The sequence below is a fragment of the Argentina anserina genome, chromosome 2 (genome assembly GCF_933775445.1).
Source record: "Argentina anserina chromosome 2, drPotAnse1.1, whole genome shotgun sequence".
Taxonomy (NCBI): domain Eukaryota; kingdom Viridiplantae; phylum Streptophyta; class Magnoliopsida; order Rosales; family Rosaceae; genus Argentina; species Argentina anserina.
The window spans coordinates 27,827,713-27,844,874 of NC_065873.1; the positions used below are offsets into that span (position 1 = coordinate 27,827,713).

At 38.8% G+C, this 17,162-nt stretch overlaps 3 protein-coding genes across 4 annotated transcripts; 1 reads left to right on the forward strand and 2 right to left on the reverse strand.

Annotated features, from left to right (window-relative positions):
- Nucleotides 1-10: 10 nt before the first annotated feature.
- Nucleotides 11-4,209, reverse strand: LOC126784997 (RNA-binding protein 208-like). The gene is made up of 13 exons (XM_050510563.1): nucleotides 4,122-4,209; nucleotides 3,740-3,873; nucleotides 3,446-3,507; nucleotides 3,215-3,317; nucleotides 2,782-2,858; nucleotides 2,573-2,634; nucleotides 2,384-2,471; nucleotides 2,065-2,140; nucleotides 1,780-1,810; nucleotides 1,562-1,681; nucleotides 999-1,084; nucleotides 702-875; nucleotides 11-513 (listed from the first exon to the last, which is right to left on the reverse strand). The coding sequence occupies exons 2-13, from the start codon at nucleotides 3,842-3,844 to the stop codon at nucleotides 271-273; spliced, it is 1,227 nt and encodes a 408-aa protein (XP_050366520.1). The 5' UTR covers nucleotides 3,845-3,873; nucleotides 4,122-4,209; the 3' UTR covers nucleotides 11-270.
- A 477-nt stretch (nucleotides 4,210-4,686) lies between these two features.
- LOC126785323 (uncharacterized) lies at nucleotides 4,687-14,054 on the reverse strand. 2 transcript variants are annotated; one of them, XM_050510970.1, is made up of 23 exons: nucleotides 13,857-14,054; nucleotides 12,754-13,533; nucleotides 12,254-12,672; nucleotides 11,361-12,015; nucleotides 10,478-10,564; nucleotides 10,057-10,103; nucleotides 9,750-9,859; nucleotides 9,533-9,633; nucleotides 8,749-8,841; nucleotides 8,287-8,370; nucleotides 8,115-8,198; nucleotides 7,765-7,833; nucleotides 7,526-7,585; nucleotides 7,333-7,404; nucleotides 7,006-7,113; nucleotides 6,828-6,904; nucleotides 6,662-6,745; nucleotides 6,094-6,205; nucleotides 5,891-5,980; nucleotides 5,626-5,691; nucleotides 5,440-5,535; nucleotides 5,187-5,347; nucleotides 4,687-5,087 (listed from the first exon to the last, which is right to left on the reverse strand). In XM_050510970.1, exons 1-22 carry the CDS (start codon nucleotides 13,968-13,970, stop codon nucleotides 5,219-5,221), a joined length of 3,537 nt encoding a protein of 1,178 aa, XP_050366927.1. In that variant the 5' UTR covers nucleotides 13,971-14,054; the 3' UTR covers nucleotides 4,687-5,087; nucleotides 5,187-5,218. The 2 variants fall into 2 exon arrangements, with proteins under 2 accessions (XP_050366927.1, XP_050366925.1); XM_050510968.1 differs by having other exon boundaries at nucleotides 4,687-5,347.
- A 495-nt stretch (nucleotides 14,055-14,549) lies between these two features.
- On the forward strand, nucleotides 14,550-17,153 carry LOC126784319 (uncharacterized). The gene is made up of 4 exons (XM_050509789.1): nucleotides 14,550-14,557; nucleotides 14,792-15,617; nucleotides 16,076-16,181; nucleotides 16,268-17,153. Exons 1-4 carry the CDS (start codon nucleotides 14,550-14,552, stop codon nucleotides 17,005-17,007), a joined length of 1,680 nt encoding a protein of 559 aa, XP_050365746.1. The 3' UTR covers nucleotides 17,008-17,153.
- Nucleotides 17,154-17,162: the final 9 nt, after the last annotated feature.

Below are 17,162 nucleotides of genomic sequence, written 5' to 3' on the forward strand. Positions count from 1 at the left end.
ACGCAGCATCTTCTGGTAACTTTAACCCAATTTTATACATATAACAAGTACAGTACCGCAAGTCATAAGTCGCAAAAGGTTCCAATTTCTATTCACGTATTACATAATACAACATATGAGATCAAAATTCATGTACCTTAATATGGACTGAAGATATGTCGAAAAATGAAAAAGAAAAACGAAAAATACTTGTACTAATAAGGTCAAAGAGGAACAATTGGCACAATAAATTCGGTGAAAAACCCGAACTAGTCTGGTCGGACCTGGTTGTCAAGGATAATACATGAGCTGGTGACCTGACGAAGTGTTAGGATATCCCTCATACATTGGTTGGGTTCCACCAGCGCTCATGGCAGCCTGACTTAAAGCAAGTTGACGACGATAAGCCAATAACTCAGCTGGGGAATACCCTTGGTTCATACCAGCATTTGGAAGGATCTGATACGGTTGAGCAGGGGGTGGTAGAGGATTTGAAGGTAACCCCGGTGGCGTCGGTTTGCTACCCCATGAGCACTGCAATGTAAGATTCCATTATTCCCATAAGACGTGATGTTTTATCCATGTATGACAGGCATACAATGAGGTTTTACAATATCCTAGACGACAACCAGTGAAATGATACAGGGGTTTACAGTAGACCAATGAAAAGTGTGACATGTGAATCATGTGTATCAAACGAGCTTGTAATAAAGGTTCATTACCTTCATGGACTTTCCACGGATTATCCTGCCAATACCCATTTGGATGGCCATGGCAGCTTCATCATGAGTGTTGTATCTCACAAATCCAAAACCTTTATCCCTCTGCACTCGCACTTCCTCAATAACCCCAGCCCCAAGAGCATGAAACTGACTATGCAGTTCAGCTTGAGTGATCTGAGCATGCAGGCTAGATTATCAGCAAGATGTGACTAACTTCGTAAGTTGTACCAGAAGTTCAATTTGATTTCTAAAACACAAAATAAATAGTTACTGTAGCAAGATTCAATGTTTAATCACCTCATGGGGAAGGTTGCCAACATAGACAGTCGTATATGCTTGATTATTTTCTGGCGCCTCCTCATTGGAGTTATCCTGACCTCCATCTGCAAAAGGATACAAAAGGAAGTAATTAATTGGGTAGCCAGACTTTTGCGTAGCTGGTACTATCAACAACGGCAATGCATACCAGGGGTCAACTATAAAATAAGACCTATCTTTACTAGCAAAAACAAGGACTATCACATAAGGACATCCAAAACTTAGCACTGGCAGCTTTGGTGCAGCACATGGGACAACCAACATCACTCATCTCCATGATATTATAATTCCAGACTGATTAGATTTAAATCATGCCAAATGTTTCCAATACGACCTTATGTATTGACCACGTAACTTACTATAACAGTGTATTCACGAAATTATCATAGCTAAGCTTTGCTCATTTGACGCCAATTTGTATCAACCATTCTGCAGTACTAAGGTTCTATCACGGCCAGAAGGCCTTGAAAGCAACCTCTGATCAAATTTACATGAGATCCAACATAGTGTGGGCCAACTAACTGAGAAATATCCTATGCTACCTGAAGTTTCGTTTGTCAGTACAACTGCATTTTGTGTGTCATTACTCTGCTTCTCTTCACTGGAACTCGCACTTTTAGTTGCCCAGTTGCATCTAATTTGCCTGTTTCCAAGCCATTTACCTACAAAAAGGAGCCCAAATACATCAAATATTTTAAATTGATCATATAATGGTGTTTAAAAACTGAAGCATCAAGCATCCTGCATCCGGATCTGTTACCGGATAAATCATTGATAGCACTCTGAGCATCCTGCAACAAATGCAGAAGAACTAATCAATCTAGTGACACAGCAGACCCTCAAGATAGAAAAATCAACACTATCATATTCAAAAATTCTGTTATCTTAGCATCTATACCTCTAGGAGAACCACCTCTTTACAAACAGTTTGGGAAAACAGAAACAACAATTCACATAATCTAAAAGTCGCTTGTGTGAAAAAATAAAAAGGGAGATGATTATGGAGTGGGAATCAACTCTGCCTATAATCTCTAGGCTTTAATACCTGCTGATTACGGAAGGAAACAAAGCCATATCCTTTTGAGCGGCCAGTTTTGTGATCCCACATGACCCTTGCATCACTGCATATCATGAAAGAAGGAGAATTTTCATTCAACAGGGTGATCTGCGTGTAATACCACACTAGTTGCAACCGTTTTAACACAAGTGATTAGAAACTATCATGTTTATACTTTTTACATTAGCAGTAGTAAAATTAAAATCTGACAAAATTACTGATGAACACAAAAACATGCTACCCTGGAGTCTCGTATATCTGACAAATTTAAATAGGAAAAAAGATATCCAAAGAAACAGAAACTCACGAACAACTAGGATAGACCGAGAAGCAAGCAAATAAAGTTGCATCTGTAATCTCTGGACTAAGATCACCAACAAATATATTGTAGTGCCCTGATAATTGTAGAATTGCATTAAAGGAATGAACCCTAATGAAATGGTAACAACCAATAATATCTAAGAGCAGCAGCAGAGCAACTGAAGCTCAAAGTAACCTGAAGTATCTTCCCTCTGGCTATTGGCATACGCCCAATTAACCTTAAGTGCCAGGCCGTAACTGCAAACAGATTTAGTAAATTAGTACTTACAACTTACAACCGTGCTTTGACAATGACATCAAGTCATCAAGTTCTTTTTTTCTTTTAACTTTCCTCAAATGACGTATGAGGACCGTAAAATAATGATAAGCCACATGAATACTTACAGTTGGCGTCCATGCAAACTCATTATTGCAAGGGCTGCAGAAGTTCGATCAAGGTAGTCAACAAAACCATATGACGACTGCAATTATAACGACACAGCCACATCATTAAAAGAGCTAATCACGGGGATAATAAACTATGAATTTACAGCATTTTTGAATTCATTGAAGCAATTAAGAAAAATAACCAATAAGTTGAAACCTCATATAAGAAAAACACATCATGTCCCAACGGTTAAATTCTGATCTTATCAGCATTTTCAAAATGATAAGATCATTTGCTTCTGCATAGCCACCGATTGGAAAGCAGTAAATGTCTATTGAGTTACGTGTCAAAAATTTCGTACTTAGATGGGATAATCTATTATACTGAGAAGAGTAGTACACCAGAAAGGAAACTTCAGACTGATCCACAGGAATGGAGAGCTCAGTCTACCTTATCCTTCCTGATGAGTTTGCATCCTGCAAGGGGACCAATGCTCTGGAAAACATCAGCAAGAAGCTTCTCGGTGACATTAACATGAATATTTCCGACATAGCTGAAACCACCAAGCCATCATAAGCATTACCATTTGGACAAGGAATATGAACAACTAGAAGCTCCAAGATTCACTTAAAATGGTAATGGAACCCAAAACTTCCCAAACAGGATGAGGAAATAACTTACACACTGTGGCATGTAGACGGGTCAAAGCCCGGAGGCAGATTTCCACTTGGGATAGGCTCCATCTGCACATCATTACAAAAGGGATAAACAGATGATCCTACCAAATCTAAGACGTTACTGAAAATGTATATACAAGAACATAAAAAGAACCCTCCTATGCAAAATAGAGTTGTAATTCAATGATTCCCAACAGCTCAAATAATGAAACATTATGATCAAAACAATCAAACAAACACATACGGCACACAAATTTCGACGAAAAATAAATAGTGATGATGATGATGAAGGAAGAACCTGAGACATAGCAGCTGCAAGAACACCAGGATGATACATGTGCTGCTGCTGCTGCTGTTGAAGAAGAGCTTGCTGCATTATGGCCTCTTGTTGCTGCTGTTGCATATTTCACACACACCCCTAATTCTTCTACTCTGATCACAATTCACAACACAGACAGATCACCCTTTATCAAATTCTATAACCAAATTTGCAAAAGACGTTAACTTTCTTACAGAAAATTTCAAAAGACTGAAACTTTCTTGCAAATCTTTTGCGGGTTATCTTTTAAAAGATTGAAATTGACTTTGAAATGTAAAAGATCAGAAGTGAAAAAGGTAGAGACTTTGTCGAAATCTGAGAAGAGAAAATGAAACCCAAAAGAGAAAAGAGAAATTGAAACCTGAAGATAATGGTTAGGATTGGATTGAGAGCGAAACACGAAATTCCAATGTCTTCTGTCCGAGCAACTTTCTCACTGAAACCACATGACTCGGGTTTGGCTTTAATAATTACACACTCCTTTTTTTTATTTTCTTTTTTAGTAGTCACTAGTTTTTTTTTATAAGAAATTTTTATCCCCAAAATAGTTTTATATATAACTTTCTCTGAGTAATGCAATGGTTTTTTTTTTTTTTTGAAAATCATACAAGTTGTTCATTCCATCAACAAAACTTTATAGTTGAACCAGGTGTACGTACTCTGGTATATTGCGTTTAAAATCTGCCTAAATTTCGAGTACAATTTCTATCATGCTTTCTAAGTAGGATTAGTGTGACATCAATGAGATTAACATGCAAAAGCTTCTATGTATCAAGTATCAGCCATCTTAGCCAAAAAGAACAACTCAAATCTGATCACCAGATAATCAACATGGTGCATTCTGTATTCGATCCTTTGAAAGTGGATATATTTTAGTTACAACTATTGAGCTTAATATTTTCTTTCTGTAACATGTATCATTTCCTACGTAACAGAAATTTCAAGTGTTATTATAATTGGTCAAATGCAATAGCTTACAGTAAATCTTACAGAATGAATCAAGTTTCCAGCTTTACCACTTTAATCAAACAATTTGAATAACCAGCCAAAATGATGGTCCAGTATGGAAATTGGCCAACCAGTTACCAGCTACAAACTATAACTATAAACTGAATCCCTCTATAACAAAGATATTTACCGGTGTATACATGACAATGTGTCTTCATAAAATGATTTCTTGACCTTTTTAGTCCCAAGCCATCAAATTATAGCTATGCCGTTTGACAGAGCGAGGGCATCTATGAACTTCCTCTGTCCAATCTCCATCTCTACATATGTAACTACTGCAGCAACATACGAACCTTTGTTTCAAGGACTTCAACATCCACTGTACGACAACTTTAATCAGCCAGGGGGTAATGTTTTACCAATGTTAATGTAAACCTCAAGTCATTAGTTGGTATGTGAAGGTTTTAGTCACCATAACTGGAAAAGGCAGATTCCATGTGATGTAGTAGGCTACATGGCTTCTACGGCTTCTCCCTCTTCAACCTTTTGTTTGCCCTTGGGTCGACCAATCTTGCGTGTATTTGTGCCAGACAAAAGTGCCAACGCATCCTCCAGGGTGAGCTTATTAGGTTGCTGATTCTACATACGTATTTACAATTACTCAACTCATAAATGGTAAAGCATTTGCACAAGATACTTTGACAACAGATTCTGATATAATAATCACATACCTTCTTAAGAGAAGCCATTGTTCGTCGATGTTTAACTATATATCCAGACCTTGAAATCTTTAAAATCACTGGTAGCCCATCCGTTGGATGGTTGCCCTAAAATAAAATAAATAATACGAATATAATTAATATTAATCATCAGAAAGATGCTAAATGGAACTCAGTTAAGTGGAATGAAGAACGAACCAATGTCACAGGATACCGCATCAACTCAAGAGCAACTTCAACGGTTACTGAACTTGCATCCTTGATCTGGAAAATAGTCCCATGTAAATATAGAGAATAAATACTTCAGCCACAATCAGGGTGCCTCCGCAGTATGCTAGAGGAATCCACAAAAACGGTGATAACGAGTAAAAGGCATCATGAAAACTAAGCTGTTTTCAATCTTAAGGATTAAGAAACCAGAATAAAAATTCCAATAAGTATATGCTGAAGAACTTCTACATACATGTGCTATAGATGCTCTTTTAGGTGAGTATCCCTTCCTGTCTTCACCAAGTTGTACATACGATCCATAAGGACCAGACTTCAAATAAACCTGAAAGAGGTTGTCTTTGATTTGAGCACAAGTTGCAAATAACAAATTCAAGAAATTTTAAAGGATTCCGGATCATAAATCAGCTATAAAAAGATCAGAATTCGAAGCAACACCTTTTCATTGGAGCCGGGAGATAAACCTAACAATTTTGGTGCCTCTACCTTCTCATTCTTCGGAGTCTCATCATCATCTTCTTCGTTACTATACAATGTCTTAGCAATGTACCTGATAGGATAAGCCAAAGACATCATAAATAAGTGATATACATTTTTCTTTGCCAACAACAAAGACAGTTTTGCATAGACAGAACTGAAGTTAAAATTATAAATTCGGCTATTTCATTTTCAATGTCAGGAACAATGTCTTATATGTTAATAGCAATGTAACTAATAGGATCAGCATAAGACATCATGAATAAGTAAAAGTGATATCAATTGTTCTTTGCGCACAACCAAGACAACTTGGCATAAACAAAATAGAAGTTAACATTATATAAATCAGTATTTTCGTTTTCTATGTTAGGAGCAATGCCTTAAGTTACTGAATCTTCTATCTTTCTTTCCGATTCTGTATGAGAAATGACAAAATACCAAAGGGTTTTGATACATATGTTCACTGTGTACATTCAAATCACCATGGACACATGTTTGATATAAGGTTGTCTCATAGTTTCAAACTTACTTGCACTTTGGGTGTGTATCACAGCCTATAAAATAGCCTGCACCGAATCGGCTTACTTTAAAGATCAAAGTTCCTTCATTACAGCTGAAACACACATTGTGAAGTTTATAAAAGTGCATTAGAAATTGGGTCTCCTCATGGCATACATTTGACAAAATATGCATACCTTGGACATGTCCTGCTTTGGTCAGGGAGAGTAGCAAACAAGAAGTCTCCAAATTTTTTTTCCATCATTTTTTCTACCTGTAACATATGGCTCATAGCTAAGGACACTTAACCCAAAGGGGCTTGCTAATAAAAATGAATACCAAATTTACTTATTTACAACAAAGACTGGGTCATACCTGATGGATAGTGACACTACTGGTACGCTCACAATAACCACTGAATCGAGTCCAGTAATCTCTTAGGAGGCCTTTCCATTCAGTTAAGCCAGCAGAGACATTATCAAGCTAAAGTACAAATGAGAACATAAGTAAATCAATAACCACTAGGAAATCCAGATTTCAGAATTAATCAAGAACTATAAATAACCAGTAAAATGCTATATTTCATGTGAAGGAAGCCAATAGGTATAACAATTATGTGGCTACATAAGTCTAACAAATAAAAGGAAAAATTTTTAAGGTAATGTTCAAGAAAAATTATCGAATATGAATATTAGAGATTACCTCAGTCTCCATATCAGCTGTGAAGCTATAATCTGTGACCTCCGAAAAATGGTGGCAGAGAAATGCTGACACCTAGAAGAACCAAAGGAAGGAAATGGATAAGGAAAGCCTAGAGGAAACAAATAGGGAGGATGAGAAGTTCCTTCTTATTCCTATCTATGTTTGATCAATTCAGAGGGATGCCAAGACGTACCATACGACCACGAAACTCTGGATGTAACACACGGCTTTTTACAGTCAAATAGTTTCTATCCTGGTAAAAAAAACAGAAAAGATATCATAAAGTTGAAATTGAAGATAAACTAAGATATAATTTTCAGATATCTGAATTCTAGACAACAGGAACAGTAACCAAAGAGATATCCAATGCTAAATGGATAAAAAGTATATAGCTAACTAACTAAGCAAGTATCTGAACCAGCAGTCACTTGCCTGTAAAACCTTTATAGTGCTTGCATATGTTGAAGGTCTTCCGATCCCGAGCTCCTCTAACTTCTTAACCTGTATACACACGAGTATTGTAGAAGTCACATAAGCAAGGTCAGACGAATAAAAAGAAAAGGTTTAATAGATCAGTGTGTGCACTAACACAACTACATGTGTTTACTGCGCATAAGATTTAAAGGCAAGACAAGTTTGGAAGTTGTCCTGCAGCTGTAACATATCTTAATATACAAGTTGACATTGACTGAGCTGTCTGTCCAAGAACCATATGAAGTTTGATTTGAACATATTTAACTCATGGAAAGAAACAAAAGTAAGCAACCCGCAGTAAATTTTACCAAAGATGCCTCAGAGTAGCGTGGGGGAGGTTGGGTATGATGTTGCTTGAGTTCCAGTTCACCAAGATGCACTGGACTGCCAGCCTACAATGACAAAAAAAAATAACGAAAACATTTGAACCAGTTCTTTGCACAATTATACAAATTTTCACAACAGACCCTTTGCACTTACCTTCAGTGAATCAAGAATTGCAAATGCTTCATCCCGATTGTTCCCTTCATTTTCCTTATTTTTGACTGCTCCAGCTTCAGCATCCTAAAAAATTAGACGAGTTGGAAAGTCTCCTCAAAAACATGCAACATGCCACTGATCAAATCATTCACACCAAATGTAACTCAAATGAACAAGAATCAATACATGCTCCAAATCTATACAAACGAAAGGAACAAAGGAGCTTTGTACAAATTCCAATCGATTCCAAGACTAACACATCATAAATGAAGGTAAACGGCAAATAAACATGTAAATATAGCAACAGTTGAAACAGCATTACTATAATCCAACAAACAAACAGAAAGCCGGAATTATACTATCTCATTAGTCATGACAAGTAAGCCAGTTTATTATCTGACACCAACTACACAGATACAGTTTTTACAACCTATGTAGCAGTCCGAAGATGATAAATAGTACCTGAAAAACTGCCTGATATCCAAGGAACTGAACCCTTGAGCATGCAGATCGGAAGGCAATGGACTTGCTGGGATTTCCAATATCAAGTTGAATCTGGTCACGTTGATTTAAAAGAAAATTATACAAAAATAAATACAAAAGTCAAGAGATGAAGGACTAGATTACAAAATACCACTAGAGCATAACAATCAGGATAAGAAGAAAGTCAAAGTGCTGATGCATTTTTGCATTTCTGTTAGTAATATCGTTTCTTCAGTCACTATTACCAGTGATATTCTCAACAAATGAAAGGACAGTAATTTAGCCTTAGACCTGATAACAGAAATTTCTATCCCACATACTACTCTGAGTACTCACAGTAAACTATATGCATTTAGAAGTTCTGGGAAACAATGACAAATAAGGCTAAACACCAATCTTTCTACTCTATTAAGGGTGACAATTTAAGTTCAGGTGCATCAAGCTCACAGTGAAAATTTAAAGATAATAAAAAGGTATATAAAAAAGTAAAGAAATGTGTCAACAATCAAGGAATGTGAAGAACTCCGCATAACAAAGTAAAATAATTGCGCACACATTTATATAATACACTACAAATTTAATTACTCTCGATCTAACCAATCTTGTTTGTACATCCTTCGTAGGAGGATATAACATTTCAATGAGAATGTAAAGAATTGCTAACCTGTCTAATTTGCATTTGTTTACCAAGGTATGTAACAATACAGGAAATAAGTTACCATCAATCAATTGAGGACAACTTTTGTGATGTATATATTTTCACCTGCTCAATTGTAGCTGACTCCATTTGGCATGCAACTGTCCGACACCAAATGAGAGTGTACAACTTCAATGAATCTTCATCAAGTATACCTCTGAGCAACGCTAAACACCAAAAGAAAGATGTTACGGTTAATTTACTGGAAAGAGTAACATCCGCCTCATTTCAGAAGATAAAATGTTGTCAAAATGATATATAGCCTTGGGGTTTGTTTACGTACATGGAAATCTTTGAACATCAGTAGGTCTGATTGCCTCATGGGCCTCCTGAGCATTCTTCACCTTCTTAAAAAACTTGCGTGGAGTAGCCGATGCAAAGTTTTGTCCATACCTGCATCAAACAAATACTGTATGTAAAGCACAAGGTGAAAAAAAACATAGGTCTCAGTGCAAGTAAACAGAGGAATTGAACTAATTGAGCATTGCATTAAAAAAAAACTTGACTGCACAATAAAAAGCATATTCAGCATCTCAGCTAAATTTAAATTTAGCATACAAGTCATGTAGAAATGAAAATATCTGTAGCACCTTTCAGTGACCAAGGAGCGAATATCCCTAACTGCTTCATCAGAAATCTGTAAATCAGAGAAGACAAATTAGAAAGACTAAAAAGAACAAAAGAATCGAAACCTCTTAACATGTGTATGATTTGACTCCAATCACTCCATAAATATGGAGCTTTGACACATTGTAAACATGTTCAGGATGCAGACTATTAATCACCCATATAACAAAAGGATGAGGTTCTCACCCCCCGCCCCTCTTTTTAGTATGCTTACGTACAATTTGAGAATTGGAAATGCAACATAAGATATATGGTTCACTTATTTATTTCTGAAAACAATCACTGAAAAGATTTTCAAGTAAAACATATTTCAAATTTGTCCTTTGACATATGAAATAACCCACACTGTATGGAGAATATACATGCAGCCAAAGTGATACCTACGTGTAATCCATCTGTTCTGGTGTATGTGATCAAACCTGCTGCCTTGCCATCAGATAATTGAACTCCCTCATAGAGTTTTTGTGCAAGCTGTATCATAATGTAACTTCCATCAGCCAGAGAATTGTGTGTATTATGTGATACATATAAATTTCGAACGACATGGACAAATCATCTACCACTAGAAACTGAAAGCATATTATTTCAAGGCTATAACTTATAAGAGGGCAGTGGTCACATCAGAAGATGTTGAGAATCAATTACTTTATGTGCAAGCGCATACGTAGAGGAACTTTCATCAGGCATTTATACAAATACAAGTATACGGGCTCTAAAACAAAAGGAAAAAACAATTACAGCTACAAATTCATAGAATGGAATCAAAAGGTTATGTGTATGAAAGGTAAACTACTGGCTACATTAGAACAAAAATGTTGAAATTAAATCAGAATACTTTCTGGTGTATCGCAGCATTTTAGGGCCACGCATGCTCATCAGACCAGTGATACAAAACTAGCTTGGTTTTGTTTTAATTAGTGGTCTTTCTGCAGAAGGGACTGGGTATTAATTGATATGTTAAATCCAAATCAAGGGTGTTACAAAATGATGGAGAATGGTATTACAGCCAAAACTCTGGTTCTAGCAAGTACAGTCATAATTGTCTGAGTTTAGACAAAGATAACATCACCATGCCAAAAACAATGTAAAACACGTGTGACGATTCTAAACAAAATCAACATGATAGATCACAAAAATACACATGCCAGCCTACCAAACAAAAACCAAGAGCCAAAAATATTTGATTCGAACAGAGCAAATAAAATATATGACAAAATTATTCTTTATCTTAAGAAGATATGAGGAGATAATTAGCCCAGACACAAACCTTCATTGTATATGATGCACTGAAATGTAATTTGTTTGCAGCATCCTGCTGAAGTGTTGACGTTATATAAGGCGAAGGAGGGTTCTTCCGGATTTTGTTTTTCTTAGAGCTGATAACTTTAAATGTTTCTGAATTAATCTGCTGCTCAATATCTTTTGCCTCTGAATCAGAACTTATTGAAAATTGCTCCAACTTCTTGGAATTAAAATGGGTCAAGTGAGCTGGCAAGGATATGGATTTAACTGATGAACCTGGTTCTTTTTGGTTCAATTCAACACCAATAGTCCAATATTCCTGTGGTTTGAATTTATCGATTTCCATTTCCCTGTCACATACAAGAGCTAGTGCAGCAGATTGGACTCGTCCGGCAGAGTGGCAACTTGGTAGTTTCCTCCATAGCAAAGGTGAAATGTTAAATCCAATCAGATAATCAAGAGCACGCCGTGCAAGGTAAGCCTGGACCAAATTTTGATCAATTTCTCTTGGAGCTTGCAGAGCACTTTTGATGGAGGCCTCCGTGATTTCATGAAAGACAACTCTTGCTACATTAAGATCTTTATGTAAAGCATCCTGTTGTTGCAGCATCTCAATAATATGCCAGGCGATGGCCTCTCCTTCACGATCTGGATCTGATGCAAGGATAAGATTTTCTGCACTGAGAAAGAGTGGAAAATAATATTTTAAAATAGCTTACCCTAAAAATAACAGTAACACTTTTATGTACGATACTTTACTTGATTATTATAATGCAAGATACTGAGTAACCTAAAACCATGCACCAGTGAATCTTCTGAACCATATGAAAACATATTTGTCAAGTGTCAACCCTAACAGTTTCATACTAGTTGCGTCAGGTTAACTGGATGTGCTTAAATATGATTTCAGATACATACCCATTTAGTGAGACCTTTATGCTCTTCAGATGAGTCCAGGCTGCAGATGGAACTTCCCACACCATACTAAAATCATCATCAGGCCGAACAGATCCTGACCTAGCTGCCAAGTCCCTCACATGACCATAGCTAGGCAGCACTTCAAACATATCACCAAGATAACCCTGAATAACCTTCGCCTTTGTAACAGACTCCACCACCACAACAGTTTTCCCAGATGCAGGGTACAACGGCTTAGTTGTCATCTTTCCATGAAGTTTCAATTTCCCCATATCTTGTGGTACACATTTTCGTGGTGATTTGGCAGCTGAATTTATAGGTTTTTCCTTCTCACTATATTTTTCACCTTTCTTGCTTCGTCGGGGTTTAGTTGAAGAACTTTCAGCACCTTCTACTGGAGTTGTCACGGTGGCATTCAGCTAAAAGACCATGGTGTCAGTATATCTGTGCATAAAATGAGAATTCATGCTAAAATTGATCATAAAGTAAAGGACACTGACCTCTGAATCCTGTGAAGACTTTTCTCCTTTTTTGCTCCTGGCAGATTTCTTGGTCTGAGAAGTACTTTCAGAACTTTGCGTTGAAGCAACTTCTGCTATAGCATTAGCAGCAGAATCTTGATCTTTGGTTTTCTTGCTTTTCGACCTCCTTTTTGCTTTTGGTTTAGAGACCTCTTTAGTTTTGCTTATAGGGGAATTTGAAATTGATGATTCAAGCTCCTCGGCCCCCTTCTCACTTCCAACCATCTTTGCATTTGCAACTTTTACATCAGCATTTTTGGAGATGTTGGAAACAGTAGCTTCAGTTTCACTTTGAGTCGCCAATGCCTTTTTCAAGTTCTTGCGATTGCTAATCATCTTGAACCATTTTCTATTTCCAGGCCTCCTGCCATCTTGGGTGCCTACATTCTCTACTTGACTCTTCACCTCCGGAACTTGAGACAAAAACCTCTTGGAAAAATCTCCAACTCTAGAATCTGATAAACTCGATTTACAACCATTCCCAAAAACTCCACCACTCATAACATTAGCAGTCCCCAAAACATTAAGGGCACCAGGTCTCAAGTGTGGATTAATCCTAAAAGCAGGACGAAATCCATCACCACCTGTTCTCAAAGGAGAGAAATTCGGCCCGATTTTGGCACCATAGGACATGATCATACAGGAAACTCTGGATTTTCTAAACTTAAACTGGGAATAGTTTTGGCACTTAGTCAAGGTCAAAACTGGGGAAACCGGCAAACAATTGATAGTATAATTCTCAAACCCCCTGCACTGCATCTGTAGCACCAATGACACACAACACCAAATCAGCATAGCTCACAATCCACAATTGCAATATGATCAAAAACAAGACTTTCTGAATGACATGTTGCATCAACTATTATACAAAATCCACCCTTAATAATCTGTATTAGTCAATCAAACTTCCCTAATCAATGAACTAAAAAAAGACACATTCTTGAATATAACAATGACATTAAAGTTCAAAGCTTAAGACTTCAAAGTAAAACTAATCACATTTGACGAACTGGGTCTGATAGATATGAATGAAACTAATAACAAAACAACAGAATACTAGTAAACAAATCAAACTTGGGAACCTTAGCCATTGAGCGCCTGAGAGCTGAAGAAGTCGAAGGACTTGAAAACATGAACGAACAAGAAGCAGAGGAAGATGGAGCTTTCAGTGACAAGCTCCTCTGGAAATGAATCATAGCTGTGCTAACACTTCATCATTTGAAAAGGCTGAGACTGTTGGCTTCTGCTGGGTTTGGTTGATAAGAGAGAAAGCAGAGAGATAAGGGAAGGAGGTGAGGGGTTTTGTGTCCAGGGTTTAGGCCTTTAGGGTATGTATATGACTTTCGGGTCGAAAATTATGGACCGGGTTCGCGCCTCCAAACCTGATCCATTGTTATTGGCCCACTGGGCCTCGGTCCCCACCATTTAAAAACTAAAATCATTTTTTTTTGTTGTGTTAAATTGTTTTACTTTGCTCTACTAAAACTCGGAGCAAAAATCGCACTCTCCACTAGGGCTGTTAATCGGTTCCGGTTCCTGAAAGAACTGTTAGAACCGAACCGTTTAATAGCAGTTCAGTTCGGTTCTTAGAAAAAAAATGAAGTTATATAGTAGAACCGAATCGTTTTTAAAACAATTCGGTTCGGTTCGGTTCTAAAATCTAAAATGCATAGGAACCGTTTTGAACCGTTTTGGGACCGAAACCGTTTGTAAAATGGAGAAATTGCTTTAAACTAAAGTACTAGTTATACTCCATTTGGTGGAGGACAGAGACTATGCCCTGGTTTGGAATTATCTTGTCTCGAATTATCAATCTTCCCTCATTTCTTGTCATCAGATATAAGTATGATATGCTCAAACTAACATCAGTCTTGAATTTAAGACAATGTTTTTTTGGAACCCTTTGGAACCGTTTTGGGACCGGAACCGTCATGAAACCGTTCGGAACCGAACCAAACGGTTTCTATTCTGAAAAATACAAGAATCAAACCGTTTAACTGAGACGGTTCGATTTAAGGTTCCACCTATTTTTAACTGTTTTGGAACCGTTTACGGCCCTACTCTCCACCGACTCTCTCGCACCATGGATCGGCAACCCCACGACTACGCCGCTTACGGCCAACAACAGCAGCGTCAGCCACCGCAGCAACAACCACAACCGCCGCCGCAGCAACAGCAATACGGGTACCCGCCCCAGGCCCAACAGTTCCACGGACCACCGTTCGGACCCCCACAGCCGCCTCTCCAGCAATTCCCCTACCACCCCCACCTACAGCAACCCTACCGCCGCAGGTCCTCTCCCACGCACCGCCGCACCACCTCCCGCCGACCCGGAGCTCCACAAACGGATCGACAAGCTGGTGGAGTACTCGGCGAAGAACGGCCCGGACTTCGAGGCCATGATTCGAGATAAGCAGCAGGACAATCCCGACTACGCCTTCCTCTTCGGCGGCGAAGGCCACGCCTACTACCGCTACAAGCTCTACGCCTCCCACCTGCTTCGTCCGATGATGAACGCGCCGCCGCCGAACCCGATGATGGGCCCGCAGTCGTACTTCTACGACCAGCAGCGGCATACTCAGCAGCCGTTCGGGTTTTATGGGAGGCCGGATTATGACCAGGCGGCGGCGGCGAAGGCGAAGCCGTATATGGGGCTTTCGGGGCCGCTGCCTCCGGAGGTGGCGATGGAGCTTAGCAATGTGCTTATGACATTGAATGGGACTAAAGAATTGATTAAAGGAGCAAAGTTTTGGTTTATGCAGAGGTCGATTTTCGCTCCGGCGCTGGCTGAGGCTCCTAGGGAGAGAGAGTGTTTGGAGTATAGACGAATTTGTAGTTTCCGAGTGACATAGGCTTTGTGTTAGCTTGTCACTGTTTGAGTAATACAGTTGCCAGAATAGCTTCTTAGTTAGTGTTTCCCATTCTGATTGCAATGTGTTAAGAATTGAAAATTGCATCAGTGATCGACTTTGAAATCCTGTATCATGTGATACCTGCATTGCAGCGGTTAGGATATGCTATGGTTGTTTAAACAATGTCCTAGTTTTGCTATCTAGATATGCAGAGGTGGCCGATGATAGTGTGTATATTTTGTTGATCTCCTTTTTCTTTTGTTTGCTATAAAATGTACAGCTCGCATCGTCGAACTAGTGAAGCCCTTGATGACGAATCACTTGCATTCAAATCTATCTTAGGCTCCATGCTTGCTAGGGTTTATCACAACCCTCAAATAACGGAAGACAATCAGATGAAGTTGCAGCAAATTTTGCAGTTATGAGTTTCTAATAAGATTTATGAGCAGGATATAATTGACGCATTTAGGAATGAGATGGTTGGTGGGCAATCAAGTAATTCATTTCCAGGTCTTCCAAAAGACTTACCTACTGCATCAACAGATCCGGCAGCAGGTATGCTTATGTGTTTGAAGTTGTCTGAACTGGGATATATATATTGGTGGCCTATGTATTAATTGTTGTTGCCCTATTGAATGTAGGGTTGCCACAATGGCAGCCTGATAGACAAGGTGTAGTTTCAAGTTCGCACGATCAAGATCATCTCGATAAACATGTAGCTCCTGGTCAGGGGGTGCCACTTGCCATGCCATCCCAGCAATTTCTTCCAAATTCAGTCCCTCCTGCTGCTTTTGCTGGGTCCCTGCCCATACCATCTTCTGTTCAACCAGCAATCCCCCAACCTCTGCCGCATTTATTGCCAGGTCAAGCTGCTACCAGTGGCGAGAAGTTGCCACCATATCCATTGTTTCCACCTGGTCTTATTCCTGAGATGGTCAGAAAGATGCAGATTGGTAGTGGGGTGCCATACTCCCCTATGAGTCCTCTGGACATTCCAACCATAATACCTCCATCCACTGTACCCCAATCCGAAGTTCTTGAGAGAGTGTCAAAGTTCTTCAAAGAGATTGGAGAAGTTAACCCTTCTGAAGGACCTATGCATGGTTCCGATGGTAGAGACGATGACGACTACGAAAGTACTATCCCAGTGCGCAAGGGAGGAGCTTGCATCCCTCCACCCCCAAATCTGCAGGTAGACCCAGAGACCGGGGCTTACGCAGATGGAAGTGTTGATCGAAAGAGCGGCTCTGGGAGACTAGGACTCGGGGCCACAGCTAATCCAAATGAGGTCAGCCAGTACGACGATGTCTATTCCTCTTACCGGAAACAGAGAAGCACCAACTACCACTCGTCCATGAGTGCAAGAGCTGCAGCAAGATAAAACCAAACTCCCGCAACTGCAACCGGATCAATTCTCCGTTTTTTGCCATAATGTATTCTAATTGTCGGCACATGAGCTTGTATCTAGGAACATCAGATACTTGGTTCAGATGGTTGTGTGTCTTTGTAGTTTGTACTATTCAGAATTTTGTTTCC